This window comes from Phalaenopsis equestris, unplaced genomic scaffold (assembly GCF_001263595.1).
Source record: "Phalaenopsis equestris unplaced genomic scaffold, ASM126359v1 Scaffold000036, whole genome shotgun sequence".
Taxonomy (NCBI): Eukaryota; Viridiplantae; Streptophyta; class Magnoliopsida; order Asparagales; family Orchidaceae; genus Phalaenopsis; species Phalaenopsis equestris.
Genome location: NW_018164478.1, coordinates 4171713 through 4187187, shown reverse-complemented (window position 1 = coordinate 4187187; position 15475 = coordinate 4171713). Strand labels below are relative to the sequence as shown.

The 15475-nt window shown below is 34.0% G+C and overlaps 2 protein-coding genes across 2 annotated transcripts in view; both read left to right on the top strand.

The window, feature by feature from the left end:
- The window catches only part of LOC110018938 (DEAD-box ATP-dependent RNA helicase 5), a 30975-nt gene extending 19181 nt beyond the window's left edge, over positions 1–11794 (top strand). Inside the window, exons 9-13 of the mRNA XM_020716419.1 lie at positions 571–639; positions 799–892; positions 10260–10424; positions 10522–10614; positions 11513–11794. Coding sequence (XP_020572078.1) covers positions 571–639; positions 799–892; positions 10260–10424; positions 10522–10614; positions 11513–11608 — 517 coding nt within the window. The 3' untranslated portion in view covers positions 11609–11794. The remainder of the gene's footprint in view (positions 1–570; positions 640–798; positions 893–10259; positions 10425–10521; positions 10615–11512) is intronic.
- A 2527-nt stretch (positions 11795–14321) lies between these two features.
- Positions 14322–15475, top strand: part of LOC110018738 (NADH dehydrogenase [ubiquinone] iron-sulfur protein 6, mitochondrial) — a 7675-nt gene continuing 6521 nt past the window's right edge. Inside the window, exon 1 of the mRNA XM_020716152.1 lies at positions 14322–14531. Coding sequence (XP_020571811.1) covers positions 14412–14531 — 120 coding nt within the window. The 5' untranslated portion in view covers positions 14322–14411. The remainder of the gene's footprint in view (positions 14532–15475) is intronic.

Here is a 15475-nt window from a genome sequence, read left to right as displayed (position 1 = left end):
TCTGCTCTGATACCACTTGTCACCTCCCAAAAGAGCCCTTATGGGTGGTGGGCAGCCCAGGACTTAAATACTGCTTTTCGGCCCTACACCTAGCTGATGTGGGACTATTTGTCCGTGACACGCTGCCCACTAGAACGCACATGGACCTAACCTTTTTATAAAAGTACAAGTTTTTTCTTAAAAAAAATAAAAAATACCCAACCAAACATATTTTTTATTTTTTATTTTTAAAAATATATAAATCATAACAGTACCAAACCTGTTTTCTAAAAACATAGAACAAATAACAAAACAAAAATAAAATAAACTAAAAATAATAACAAAAAAAAAAAACAGAAAGTGATCTGAAGCAGACCCTAAGGTATTTCTTTCTTTCTTAAGGGCTCATGTTCTATATTTTTGGCTTGTGACTTGCCTAAATTGGATTTGAATGTTACAGTGCTTCATGAACCCCTTTGTCACATTCTTCATCATTCTTTTTACAATTTGCATAGAATTTTGTTTTAAACTTGATATGTTTCTTTTGCTTCTTGTTGTTGTTAATTTAGCTATTTTGTTCTTGTTTTACAGAAATAGGGTTCTTGTTTTTGTATTGTATAAGAAGGAAGCTGTTCGCGTGGAGAATATGCTTCAACATAGGTATACTGCTTCGTTTTTTTTTCTACATTGTGTTTGGTTAATTGGCCTAGAAAACAAAGTGTTAGCGCTGTATTAGCCGAGTAAAGTTGTTTTATCTACTTATCTTTGCTTCTTAAGCCATGGTTTTTGGATATGTAACTAAAAAATCTTTGCTTCTAGAGGGTGGAAGGCTGTCTCAGTGCATGGGGATAAGGCTCAACATGATAGAACAAAAGCTCTTTCTCTATTCAAGGAGGGGAAGTGCCCCTTAATGGTACGCTACGAATACAATAAAGTGTTAAATTCCTTTTTTATTTTCATTGAATTTCTTTTTTTTTTTGCTAATGAAATGTCCTTTTTTATTTTCATTGAATTTCTTTTTTTTTTTTTTGCTAATGAAATCAAAATCACTAAGTGATTTTTTATGTTTAAGTTGAAAATTTCCTACAAAATTAGTGTTTTTTTTTATGCAAGCAATAGAAAATCTTTGTTCTCACCTTTGATTTATGTGATACAAGTTTTTATATTTTGATGCTGATGATTTTCAGGGTGGATGGTCAAAATGACTAATTGTAGATCTGACATGTGGACCAGAAAATCTTAGGGACTAGGATTAGGATTAGTAAGACATCTTAGGGACCAGAAAATCTTAGGGACTAGGGACTAGTAAGACATCTTAGGGACTAGGATTTTCATTGTAGATCTGACATGTGGACCAGAAAATCTCACAAAAAACACACAATTTTCACAAGACTCGAGCTATTATTAAGTTACAATTACTATTGTTTAAGTCACATAAAGATAGAAAATAATTGGATGACAGTTTTGTGGCTGCCCGTTATAAATTTATTATTAAAATTAAAGATCTTGAAAGCCATACATGTGATTGAAGCTTTATGTAATTTACACAAATTTATATTGGAAAAAATCAAACTTAAACACAATATCACTCATTTAATAAAGAAAAAGTATATTAAGAAGGGGAGAATGAAGATAGAATTCATCAAAGAAATAAAGCGTCAAACTTGTGTAACTGGATATTCTCTCCTGAATTCAAGCCTCAAACTCAATTGATGGTTAATCTTTTCGCAGGAAAATAATGATTTACACGTCAATGGGAAATTTTATCTAGCCATTTGATGATTTTACTTTGTAAATGTGTAAATGCCTCAATATAATTACAAAAGTTATTAGAAAAAGACCTCCATTGACTTGAGCTAGGGGTGTAAACGAGCCCAACACGAGCGAGCCCAGCTCGTGTTCGGCTCGTTTATATTTTGAGCTCAAAAAGTGTGTTTGTGTTCAACTCATTTGCTTAACGAGTCGAACACGGGTTATTCACAAACAAAGAGTCATTTTGACAACCTTAATCACGTAGCCATAAGATGTTAAGGGTTGGGGCAAGAATTAAAAATTATTAGTTATATTAAAACATTATTTGAATCTAATTTAATTTTAAAATACTACTATATATATATATATATATATATATATATATAATTGATGAGTAGTATTTCGAGCCGAACACGAAGGAACAAAACTTTGTTCGTGTTCGGCTCGTTAACTTAGCGAACGAGCCGAACACGATCTTCTTAACGAGCTAAACACGAGCTGTTCACGAACAACGGGCCGTTTTGAAACCCCTAACTTGAGCTATAATAAAATAACATCCGCTTTGCTTGAGGCTAGTAGCCTTTATTGTCATCCCATTGATGTTATTACTGTTTTGTAAGGAGGTGGAAGAAAATAAAGAGGAGTCATGGATTAGCTGCGTCAATGGAGATCACTGAAGTTCTGCATAACTACAGGCTTTGTTTGCAAGAAGAATGGCTTCTCCATTATGACACATATTTTTTTCTGTTTTATCTGACCAAAAATAGGGCTGCGTTACCATTTTCCAATTGCTTGCTTAAAGAGGTCCTCTAAACATTTAAGGTTGTCCGTTAATGTTAGGCTGTGAGTAAATGATCCATGATTTGATTTTTTCAATCTTTTAATATTTGATTTTGTGGCTATAATAAGAAGAAATCTACTCTATTGTTACTTCTTATGTTGGATGCTTGGCAATTTTTTGTTTGTGACTTTGTTGAGCTGAGTGAGAGTAATTTTTGTTTGACTAGATATAATTTAAACAGACTTTTCTACTTTGCAATTGTTAGAGATATCTTCAAGTAAAGTGAAATAATTTATATTGAATGCAAATGGTATTAAGCTTGCAACTTATTTATGTGCTTTTCTTGTTACTTTTCCGAGAGTGATGGAGAGGGAAGGGGGGCGATGGTTTTTTGTTTGTGGAAATTTTCATTTCTGATTCCCATAAAATTATATATGTAAATCCTACAAATCAAAGATATGCGTGCTTGTCTATATATCTAAGTGTGCAATAACTGCTACACCGACGCCTAGGTGTAATGTCAAGCAAGGGTTCCGACATTACGGTTGGATGCAAATAAAGAAGTTAGTTTACGAAACTAATATTAGGATATGATCTTGAAGTATATGTACTCTCACAAGTAAATTAATGAAATTATTTGATATTATGGTTCATATGAAGACAATTATTTAATGTATTCAAGAACTAATGGGTTGGAGAAATAACTTAGGTTTTGAATTTTAGTATTCAAGTAGGAGTCACACTAGAAATGATGTAGGTGTAATTATAGATAAGCATAAAATACATATTGATTATATTCTTATGAGAAAAAAAAGATCGTCGAGAGTTTAAATTTTTTAAGGTCATTCTAAGTAACATTTTAAGTACTCAAGATCGATTATTAGTTTTAGATTTTATGGTGAAGAGTTGTAAGATAAAAATACAAAAAGTCATTGTCATAGAATTAGATGAGGCATCTAAAAGCCACAAATAAAATTATTTATACGAGTAAACTTCAAAATTTAAAGATTTGGGACATTCATGAAGAGACAAATTCTATGTGAGATAAAGTAACAAATACTATTAAATAAGTGGTAAAAGATGTACTTGGAGAATCAGAATTAATAAAAAGATGTACTTGGAGAATCAGAATGAATAAAATATATAAATAAAAATAGTTGGTGGTGAAATAATAATATGCAAGAAAAGATAAAATATAAGAAATTCTATTATAAAAATTGGTTTAAATGTAATAGTATTGGAAAAAAAATAAGGTTGCTCGTAGGGAGTTTAAGAGAACAATTTGTGACGCTAAAAATTCTGTTTATAGTGATCTTTATAATAGATTATCTATACTAAAAATGATGGAAAAAATATATATATAAATTAGTCAAACAAAGAGAAAAAAAGTAAAAATTTAATTAAAGTGTATGAAAGATGAAAATTAAAAAGTTATTGTCTCAAAAGAAGATATTCAACATAGGTGAGTGTGCTATTTTGATAAATTTTTCAATGAAGTTTTGGAAAATACAATCGATCCTAGTGATTTTAATATTGTTAATAATAATAAAACACTTTATTTTTATCATCCATTAGTAAAAAAGTTGAGGAGGCTTTAAAGAAAACCAATGATGGAAAATCAGAAGGACTTGATGACATCTCATTTAAAGTGTAAATATTTAGAAGACCTAGGAGTTTCTTGGCTTACTAAACTCTTTAATATTATTTTAAAAACTAAAAAGATGTTTGAGTAGTGGCGGAAGAGTATTTTGGTCCCTATTTTTTAAGAATAAAGGGGATGCACAAGAGTGTGCAAAATATAGAGGAATTCAGTTGATGTGTCATACTTTAAAATTATGGGAGAAGGTAATTGAACATAGTTTAAAATATGTGTTTCGATTCTTTTTGTAAAGTCGGAGTTGCCAACTTGTCTAATTATCGTCTTAAGATTCCTTTTCCAAAGAACACTCTTACTTGAATCGTTAGAACTATTTTTAGAAGAGGGAGGATAAAAAAGAGGGAAATAAGACATAGATTTGGCAGACAAATTTTGAAAGAACCTGGATAACTTTGAGGTTGACCTCGTGCGATAGGTCGAGTGTGTACGTCCAAATAGGATCAGTTCGAGACACATTGAACCCAACATCCATGAAAGATTGCCTACATAAGCTACCTAAGTAACCATAGAACCAAATTTGTGTATTTGTTCCGGGTTCAAGAGCACTCCCAAAGGGACGCATCCCATTTGGTTAATTACATCTTGGGTGATGCCCAAAAATACTCTCGATTAAAGAAGTTCTGCTTACATTTAAGTGATGACTAATGAGAGGGGGTCACAAAGGATGGTTATCTCATAGGATAGTCCTGATGCCTTCAAAGTTCTCGCTAAGCCTCAGGACAATGAGTGAATCTCACAATCCCAAATGGGCAACGACTATCGGAGAATGGGGCCTATGAAATAAGCAGGTCATTTCGTAGGGTCCGCACTATGCATTCAGGCTTAACCGGGCCATAATAGTAAATAGTGCATAATCTTTATTCAAAAATTGACGCCCTATTTATAGACATATGGGTATGAGTTTTATAATTACAAGTATGTCCTCTAATCATTTGTCTCTGAGGAGCGCTTTTTCGGTCAGGAGACCTGACGGTCCGAATGGTACGCTGACCAATTAAATTTGGCCGCGTGGAAAATGTGGGACCCGCTTGTCCACGTAATTTTAAAAAAAATTCGCTGAAGGCCGACCCGCCCCGAGTGTACGAGCCCGCGTCTCCTCGAGTATCCCGCCTTTTAGAATGACGAGGAAGACGTTTCGAAAATACTCTCCGGTGGTTTTTCTCTCCTACGTTTTTGTCGTTCGCTCTGCTAGGGTTTCACATTTCCCTTGTTCGATAGCTTCGAAGCCGTAAGACGATGGCGTTTGATGATCCGGAGTATGTGCAGGCCGAAGAGAGCTCAAGAACAGTTTCAAAAGAGGCTGAGAAGACAGAGGTTGAGCAACCAATGAAGTCAAAGAAGTAGAAGAAGGAGGCGAAGTGAGGTTGAGCAACCAATGAAGTCAAAGAAGTAGAAGGAGGAGGCGAAGTGGATAGAGGGCATTGAAGGAGAAAATTTGTCCTAGTAATTGTTATCGTTTTATTCTTAGGTTATTGTTAGGTTATTAGTTTGATTATTATTGAGTTATTCTTGAGTTACTCCGAAGTGTAGTACTTATTGACAGCTATTCCATGTTATTCATGTGTTATTTTTAAATTATTCGTAGGTTATTTGTAAGTTAGGCGTATCTTATTCTCTGGTTAAACTTGTGTTATTTTTAGGTTATTTTTCAGGTTATTCTTGGGTTATTTTTAAGTTAACTCGTGAGTTATTTTTAGTTTATTCTCAAATTATTCTTAGGTTATTTTTAAGGTACTTGCATGTGATTTTTAATTTATGCGTAGGTTATTCATAGGTTACTCCTGAGTTATTTTTAAGTTATTTACAAGTTTATGCGCAAGTTATTCATAGGTTATTTCTAAGGTATTTTTGGTTATGTCAGGTTATTCGTAGGTTATTTGTACGTTATTTTTAGTATATTGTTTTGTTAATTTTGAAGTAATGTGTAGGCTATTCCTGTGTTATTTGTAGGTTATTTTTAAGTTATGAGTATGTTATTCTTTGGTTATTCCTATGTTATTTTTAAGGTATTGCTTTGTTAATTTTGAAGTAATGCGTGAGTTATTTTTAGGGTATTGTTTTGTTAATTTCGAAGTAATACGTGGTTTATTCCTGGGTTATTTGTAGGTTATTTTTAAGTTATGCATAGGTTATTCATAGGTTATTTCTGGGTTATTTTTAGGTTATTTGCAGGTTTATGCGCAGGTTATTCATAGGTTATGCATAGGTTATTCGTAGGTTATTACTAGGTTATTTTTAAGGTATTGTTTTGTTAATTTTTATGTTCTACATAGGTTCTTCGTAGGTTATTGTTGATATAATATTAGGGTATTCCAACATTAATAACAATATTAATAACAATATAACATGCATCTTATTCCTGTATATTGATGAATAAACATTCTTTGGTTATTCCAGTATTAATAACATGCATCTTATTCCTATAAGTTGAAGAATAAACAGTCAATGAATTGTAGATGCCGACCATAAGCAGTTAGAGAGGTGTTGGATAAGGTTCGGTCAATTGTCTCTCGGGAGACGTGGTCAACTCTGTAAAAAATGAAGTTTAATCAGTTTTTTGATCTAACTCCCTATTCTCAAGATCACATACTAACTATGCACATATTGAATTGTTGGGATATGAATAGATTGACTTTCAGATTGGGGGAGGGGGAAAAAACTGATTTTTGATGACGTCCTACAGCAACTTGGGCTAAAAAGTCCGTCAATGACGTAGATGCAAGACGGGCAAAAAGTGAACTATTGAAGAGTTCATCTGCTAGTCTTGATGAACTTCTTATTAAATTTTTGTTGTCTAATTTACTATTTTCTTCCAGCAATTTTAGTGTATCCACAAGGCTCTATTCATTTGCTAAGAATGTAGATAGTTTTTCTTCATTTAATTGGGCCGCAACAGTATGTGACCACCTAATTGAGCAAGTCAATGCTTGCGCCATGAAAATAAGGATGGGTAGCCATTGAGATACATGAACGGGTCTGTTTTTCTTCTAACGGTTAGTATATTGCTCAACCTCAATAAAAAAAAAATTATTTTCATCTTATTTGGGTTATATGAATTTCTGATTTATTAATCGTGTTTATGCAGCTGTGGTTTTATGAGCACACACTTGTGATAGCCCCGACTTATCCTGACGCCAGACCTCGTATGTTGAGGTGGCTAATAAATACAGGGTGGAACCCTCCGAAGATCCATTTAATTTTTATGCAGCTTAATCCTGTACAGGTGAATGATATTAATGTCTGTTTTAAGTTTAGGATTATGTTTAGTATTTGACCACCTTATTTAATTCTTATAATGAATGTTTTTGTAGGTTCTTGATTTTTTTGTTGATTTAATAGACAAGTAGCATAGTTTACTTGCCCCTCTAGTTGGCCCGATCTCGTCTTCTGCAAAGTCCATTGGAGAACCCAAAATTCACACTCATCGAACAACACCAGAGTCTCATGGTGCTATTCTTTTTGTACAGACTCGCAGCATCTCGCCACCTACACATTCACATTTGGGTTTTGAAGAGATATGACAAACTCCGAGGGAGCAACAACAAATTTTAGTTCAATTGAAGGATTCAGTAAATAACCTAAAATATTTTTTGGAGTATACACTGATGGAGGTGAAGACCGACATCAACGAAATAAAGAGAAAAATAAATTAAGTTCCAATGGAATCTCCTGTAGGTTTTGAATTTACTGGGAAGAAAGAAAGCCCAGAAAAGGAAGAAGAACCATCTACTCATATTGAGCAAGCGTCGGAACAGGAGTGGGGACCCGATATTCTTGAAGAAGAACAACCGATAGGTAGAATGACTGTCTTCGATGAAGCTGCACCTGATAGTGAAACTAATAAAGGTGTCGGGGAACCTAGAAAAGTCATCCCTAAAGACCTAATTGGTAGCTTGGTCCGAAGAATCAGGTCCAGAGGACCAAGGAAAAAGAAGTTTGTTGTAAAGAGAAAGAATATGGAAGAAGTTCCGACCTTGAATATAGATGATTTAGTACAGCATATTTATGAGTCTTCTACGCCGATTATCATACCATCTTCACAGCTCGATGAAGCTAGGGAAGAGGAGGCTGAAGAAGCTTGGGAGGAGGTACAACCGGGTGCAATTGTTCCATACGAAGGTGCCCTCCCTTATTCAGCCGTAGAGTTCCCCGGCAGAGAACTACTACCATCACACATGCAACAGGTGATAGATACTTGTTTAAGAATATACAAAGAAAGGTATGTACAAAACAGAACACTTTTTCTGTCAATTGTTCTGTACAAAACAAAACAGAACGAGCGACGAAAACGAGCGGCGAAAACGTGAAACTTTAGCAGAACGAGCGGCGAAAACGTATGAAAAAAACCACCGGAGAGTATTTTCGAAATGTCTTCCTCAACATTCTAAAAGACGAGATACTCGAAGAGATGCGGGCTCGTACATTAGGCCGGGTCGGCCTTTAGCGAATTTTTTATAAAATTTACGCGGACAAGCGGGTCCCACATTTTCCACGCGGCCAAATTTAATTGGCCAGCGTACCATGCGGACCGTCAGGTATCCTGACCGAAAAAAACACTCGTCTCTGAGGGTGTTCATTTAGTACATTACATGTATCAGGTATATTAAATGACAAGTAGACTTATAACATCGGTGTGGATCTCAACGATCGGTGGGTGCACAGTCGATCGTTTTCCCTTGATCCATCTCGTTGGTTTTTAGTTGATTGTCGCTGCTTGGTTTGACTGGTTAACCTTTGGTCGATTGTCAGACCTTTTAATGATTTGACCCTTAGGCTTAGCTTCAAGGAGCTCTTCTTGTTCTAGAGTTTGTCGGTCGCCGGTATATTCTTCCGTTTGATCGTCATTTGATTTGACCGTTGGATTGCCTCGAGATTTGTGCTGACATATTTCTCGTGTGTGTGTGTGTATATATATATATATATATATATATATATATATATATATATATTGTATTGAAATGGAGATGAATATATAATGAGATTGATTCCTGAGTTAAATCGAACCATAATAGAAAATGCAAACACGATACAAACTCACACTTGAGCTCAATATTTGGGTGGTGGAGGTCGTCGGTTAGGCGGTTGGGGAGCGGAAATAGGTGGCTGAATGGGTTGGGGTTGGTTGGGACAGCAAAAGGGGGTTGGATTAACGTTGGCAGCTAAGTGGAGGACTGGGACATCGAGAACAGCAAGTGGGGGTAGCAAGCAGAGTGGAGAGACGTGACAAGAAAGGCTGAAATAGCCAGGGGACAACAGGAAAACAGAAGGTTTGTTGTTTTTCTGATGATGGCAATGAAGGGGCAAAGTGGGGGACTGTAAGACAGCAAAGGGCGGCTTTTCGGGTGGTTTCCTACATAATTTACTCTTTGCTCCTGCCATGAAGAGTTGGATTAAGGGAATCCAATTTTGTAACATTAATTTTACTATCAATAATATTTAATTTGCTGAAGATACTCTTTTTTTTGCAGAGCTGATTTTACTCGATTTAAATGTTGCAAAGACTAAGTATGGGTTTCAATCGATCAGTTTGGATTGATCAGTGAAATTTAAATGTAAATTCAAAAAATCAAACCAACAAAACATTTACTAAAATTGATCCAAACCAAATAAAATGTAATTTGGCTTAATCTTTTCTATTTTGAGCAAATTCAAATTTAGTACTAAATTTTTGTTGTATTTCACGAAGAAAGATTTTCATATTATACAACCCGAGGTCAGACTCGTTTAAATATACAACAATGGGGATGATTCTGATAAGCTGAGCTCAACACTAGCTTGCAGAGTCCAACCCAAAAAAAAAGTTGGGCAATCTAGCTCATTTTTATTGAACAAAGCAAGTTGAATTGGATTGAAATTACCTCAAGAAAAATATTGAAGCCAAAATAATATCATTTTTGTTGTAAGATCAGAAGATTACCTAGCAGACATACTTTGAATCTTGTTCTGCCTTTTTATAGTAAAATATTCCTTTGAGATTCTTTTTTTTTTAAATATTTCTGCATTTATGTTATCATGTTGCAAAGCAATTACATAATGTTTATGTTAAAGAATAATCTTCGCTTACGTTATGCTATCCCAAATATGCTGTAGATTGCCACCGATGTTGCTTCTCGAGGTTTGGATATTCCTGATGTTGAAGTGGTGATCAATTATAGCTTCCCTTTGACGACTGAAGATTACGTCCATAGAATAGGGCGGACTGGACGAGCCGGTAAGAAGGGAGTAGCACATACCTTCTTCACAAAGGAAAATAAGGTAACCTATAATTTTCAAGACTCCAGTTTTTAGTATATAGTTATGTCATTCGTTGTAAATTTTTCTTTATATGCAAATGTTTCGTAATTATGTGCAGGCCCTTGCTGGCGAACTTGTAAATGTTCTCAGAGAGGCCGGGCAAATTATTCCCTCAAATCTTACAAAATTTGGAACTCATGTAAAGAAAAAGGTATGAGATTTTTTTTTCCCTATTAAATGGTGGCACAAGTTGTGTTAGTCAATTTACAAGATATTTGTTTGGTATGATTTTCTGTTTGCGTTGGCTTCATGTCTTCTCTGAAATTGTATTTCCGCCACCAACTGCTATTAAAAATTGTATGGTAAAAGTACTCAAGTTTATGCAGTTGGTTGAAATTCAGTTTGGAAGTCTGGGACAAGTATTATTAGTACCCGAGTGTTTTTGCAAAAGTATATTGGATTTGTTCCCAGCCTTCTAAGGCATAGGTGTACGGTGCAATTTCATGGTTTACTGGGGAGGATTTGAATCTTTGTTGGGTCATTAGTCATCCTGAAACTTTTTGATACTTGAACACAAGAAAAAAGTATTGCTCAGGATATCCTGATCAAACTTTGATTAGAATTGGCCTAAAAGCCGTTGGATTTGTGTTGAGATGACTGCTGTTCGCCTGTTCACAGGCAATCAATAATCTAATGTATTTGAAATCCATCCTAATGAGAAGTTTGGGCATTTACCACCGATTTCCTATGTATTTACATATCTAAAACCCAAGCTTTGTTTTTTCACATTTCTACCACCCAAATCTTTCATATCAATTTAAAAAATATCAATATTTAAACTTTTTAAAAACTGAAATACACCTTTCTCATGTATAGGTAAGATGGCTTATATGTTAGAGAAGTAGTTTAAATGTTTGATATGTAAATACATCTGAAATTGAGTGGTATATGTCTAAATCATCCTAAAGATTTGATCAGAAAATCCTGGCCCATTTTCTTCTAATTGCATTGCAAACTGTGTCTGTTTCAAGGCATTGAAACCATTTCCTTCTTCTGCATTTTGCTGTCTTTATGCACTTAGAATAACAATGGTGTGTTCTCTTCCATAGGAGTCGAAGCTTTATGGGGCACACTTCAAAGAAATCACAGCTGATGCTCCTAAAGCCTCAAAAATAACATTTTCCAATTCTGATGATGAAGATTGATTGTTGGCAACCCTTCGATACAGTTTTTCGAGGGACTTTGGTTCCTCCTTACAGACATTTTCCCTGCGAGGATTTCATTTTATCTGCCAACAACATGGTTATCCAGCTTGTTATAGTGATGGATGTAATATTTTTTTTTAATCTTTTTTTTTCTTTATATATTTAATTTGGTCTGTAGGGCCTCTTATGTAAACATAATTTTGCATATATGAAATTATTTATAAGTTATTTATCCTGTATAAGAAATGCTGTTGGTTTCATGAGAATCTTAAAGCTTGTACTGGATATGACAATGTTCTTTTTTATTTTTATATTTAATATCTACTTTTTTTTTATGTATGTGAATATTACTTCTGTATTTCTAACTCACATAAAAAATGTACTAAATATGAAGCTCTTAGATATCTGTACCTTATATGTGTTTTTAAACTTGATTGATTGTTGAACATGATGTACATTTTACATTATATTTTAAGTAATTGAACAATTATAAGATTAAACCAGTAAAATTTGGAAGGACAATTTAATATATCAAGTTATTTCATGTTTAAACAAACCTTAGGTGAAGGCGGGAGCGAGCCAAGCCAACTTGTGAGCCAACTTGGGCTCGACTCATTAATTGGCTCGTGAACTAAGCTTGATGAGCTATAAAGTCAAACTCAAGCTAATCTCGACTCGTCTAGCTAGCTCACGAGTTGGCTCTATATTTAAAAAACATAAAAAATCAAAATTTTGTTTTAAATTATTAACAATATTTAAAAAATGATGTTGATATATATTATTTATATAGAGAAAAATATTAAAATTTATTATTTATGTAGCGAATTTGTAAATTCCAGAAGAGCAGTTGCTCATTGGTAGGGGTGTAAATGAGCCGAGGCTTGGCTCGTGTTCAGCTCGTTTAAATATATCGTAGGTCGTGTTCGGTTTGTTAATATATTAATAACAACAAACTTTTATCCCACTAAGTGGGGTCGGCTACAAATCATTTTTTTCCAACGCATTCTTTTTTTCCAACGCGTTCTATTAAGTGTTATATTTTCATTTAATTCTAATAGATTAAGTTCAATTTTTTATACAATATGCCTAAGTCTGTTTAAGTCTATCTCTGCCTTTTTAAACATTAATTAAAGCTAAAACATCTACTCTTCTAACCAGATCATCAGATGGACGGCAAGTAGTGTGACCAAACCATCTAAGATGGCTCTCTCTAATCTTGTCCGCAATCGGAGCTACATCGACCCTATCACAAATATATTCATTTCACATTTTGTCTCTAAGTGTCAACCCACTCATCCACCTAAGCATCCTCATCTCAACAACACTTAACTTTGTTTTATGCTTCACTTTTAAAGGCCAACATTCTGCGCCATAGAGCATTGTAGGCCTCACCACCATCTTATGAAGTTTTCCTTTCAATTTAAGTGTTTTATCTATCACACAATAGACCCCAAGCATTCCTCCACTTCAACCTCCACTTCAACCAACTTACAACCAACTTAAATTCTACTAATAACATTTTCATCTATATCACCATCCCTCTGAACAATAGACCAAAAATTTCTAAAACGTTTACACCTTTTAATGATTTGATCACCCATAATTACAACTGTGTCACTAGAGCTACTACTATTAAAATTAAATTCCATGTATTCAATTTTAATTATACTCAAATGAAGACCTTTAGATTTCAATATAGACCTCAATAATTCAAGTTTTTTGTGAACTTTTTTCTCTAGTATTATCCACAAGAAGGATATCAGAAGTGAAAAACATTCACCAAGATACATCCTCCGATAAATGTCCAGTAAGAGCATCCATAACTAAAGCAAAAAGATATGTGCTTAAAGCTGATCCTTGATTTAATCCAAAGATTTAATCCAACTGAAATAGGAAAATATTTGGTCAATCCTCCTTCCATTCGAACACAAGTACCAGCTCTAGTATACATTTCATTAATGACTTGAATATAAGTCGTATCAACACATTTTTTTCTCTAGGAGTCTCCAAAGGACTTCTCTCCTTAAACCTTATTGTAAGGTTTTACAAGTCAATAAAAATCATATGTAGATATTTCTTATTCTCTATGTATTTCTCCATCAAACCTCTCAAAAAATTGTTTAGCTTCCTTAGTAGACTTGTTCGACATAAATCTAAAGTGATTATGAGAAATTTTTGTATCATGTATTAACCTATGTTCAATAACCCTCTCTCATAGCCTTATAGTATGCTACATCAACTTTATTCCTCTATAATCAGCACACTCTGCATCCCTTTTATTCTTAAAAAATGTGGACCAAAATATAATTCCTCGACTCTCATTAATATATCGAGTGTAAAAAATTTGTTTGTGTTCAACTTATTTGCTTAGCGAGTCGAAACGAGCTATTCGTGAACGAGCTATTTTGACGTCTCTAGTTATGCAATCGTAGGATATTAAGGTTAGTGACAAGATTTAAATATAATTTAATCTATTTTTCTTTTATAATTTTTATAAATAATTTTAATTGATTATAATTTTTTTTAAGCAACAACGGAGTAAATTCATTTAATCTACATCACAATCGGATTTGATAAATCAGTATTTACATTATACAATAAAGGAACAGAGGAAAAAACATATAACGGGAGAGAATTATAGATTTAAAGAAGATTTGGATTTTATTTTATTATTTTTTAATATTGAGCTGAATTTAGATTAAAAGTTGCTACCAAGCACCCCTAACGAATATTAGAGCCGGTTTACAAGAATAAGCGATTCTCCCATCGCCAATCGCGTCGTAATCATCGCCGGAGCTGAAACATGGCCGCCGTGGGACTTTCGAGCCTCTTCAAAACCCTTGATCGCTTCACCTTGTCTGGGAAATGGAGCTTCCGTGCAATCAACTCTCTTGTTGGCGAGCACACTGCTAAATGGATGCAGGTATTACTCGGAAACACCTTCTCTCTTCAATCTTCATCCATGAGGCGTCCATCTAGCTTAGATATCAGAGATTGATTTCTCTGTTTATCTTCTTATGAGCGCACTTGTGGTTGCTTAGGTTTTGGTTAAGAGGATCCGTGTCTCCAGGGGAAATCTAGGGTTTGGCGGAGATATATGTGGCGCTTATTTGCAGTGCTTCACTTTCTTATTTGTGTTTTGACTTTCTTATTTGTGTTAAGGGATCATTTCGTTGCTAGGCATGATGGAAAGCATGTTGTAGAAATTGTTGGCGTTTCAAAATTATATTGATTTTTAATTACGTTGAACCAAATTAGAATCTAGTAAATTCTCTTTTCAAAGCTTGTTTTGTAAATTCAAGCAGTTAAATAGGACCTTAGTTTAATTGGTTGAGTTGATTCTTGTTTAGAATATTGGATTTTTGGGACATTCATGATTAGCTTGTTGTTGCTCTTGTCCAATTACCTTTTTTGAAGAATTTAATGGCTAGATGTCTGTTTGGTTTGCTGAGACTGGAATGCAGCGATGGCTTAGTTAACCTGATTTTTCTATGTTTATCTTGCAGCAGATTTGTGAAGAAATGACCTAAGTATACCGAATCTACTTCATTAAAACTACTTTAAAACCAAGTACTGGAGTCGGGAAAATTCTTTTGCATTTGAACACCTTACATAAAGTTTTTTTTTTTACCAAAGTAAACGATTATCTTTGATTGAATAAAGGATTTAACTACTTAAGAGTCCAACATTTCATCTCTATTTATGTTCGAAACAATTGTTAAAGGAAATTTTCTTCTCTTATAAATCAATCTTAGATATGCAGTTTTCTTCGTTCAATTTGATTGTTCAAATTTCAATTTCAAATTGTAAAATTTACGTACATACAACTCAATTCCTACGTATAACACATACATACTACTTTCCCTA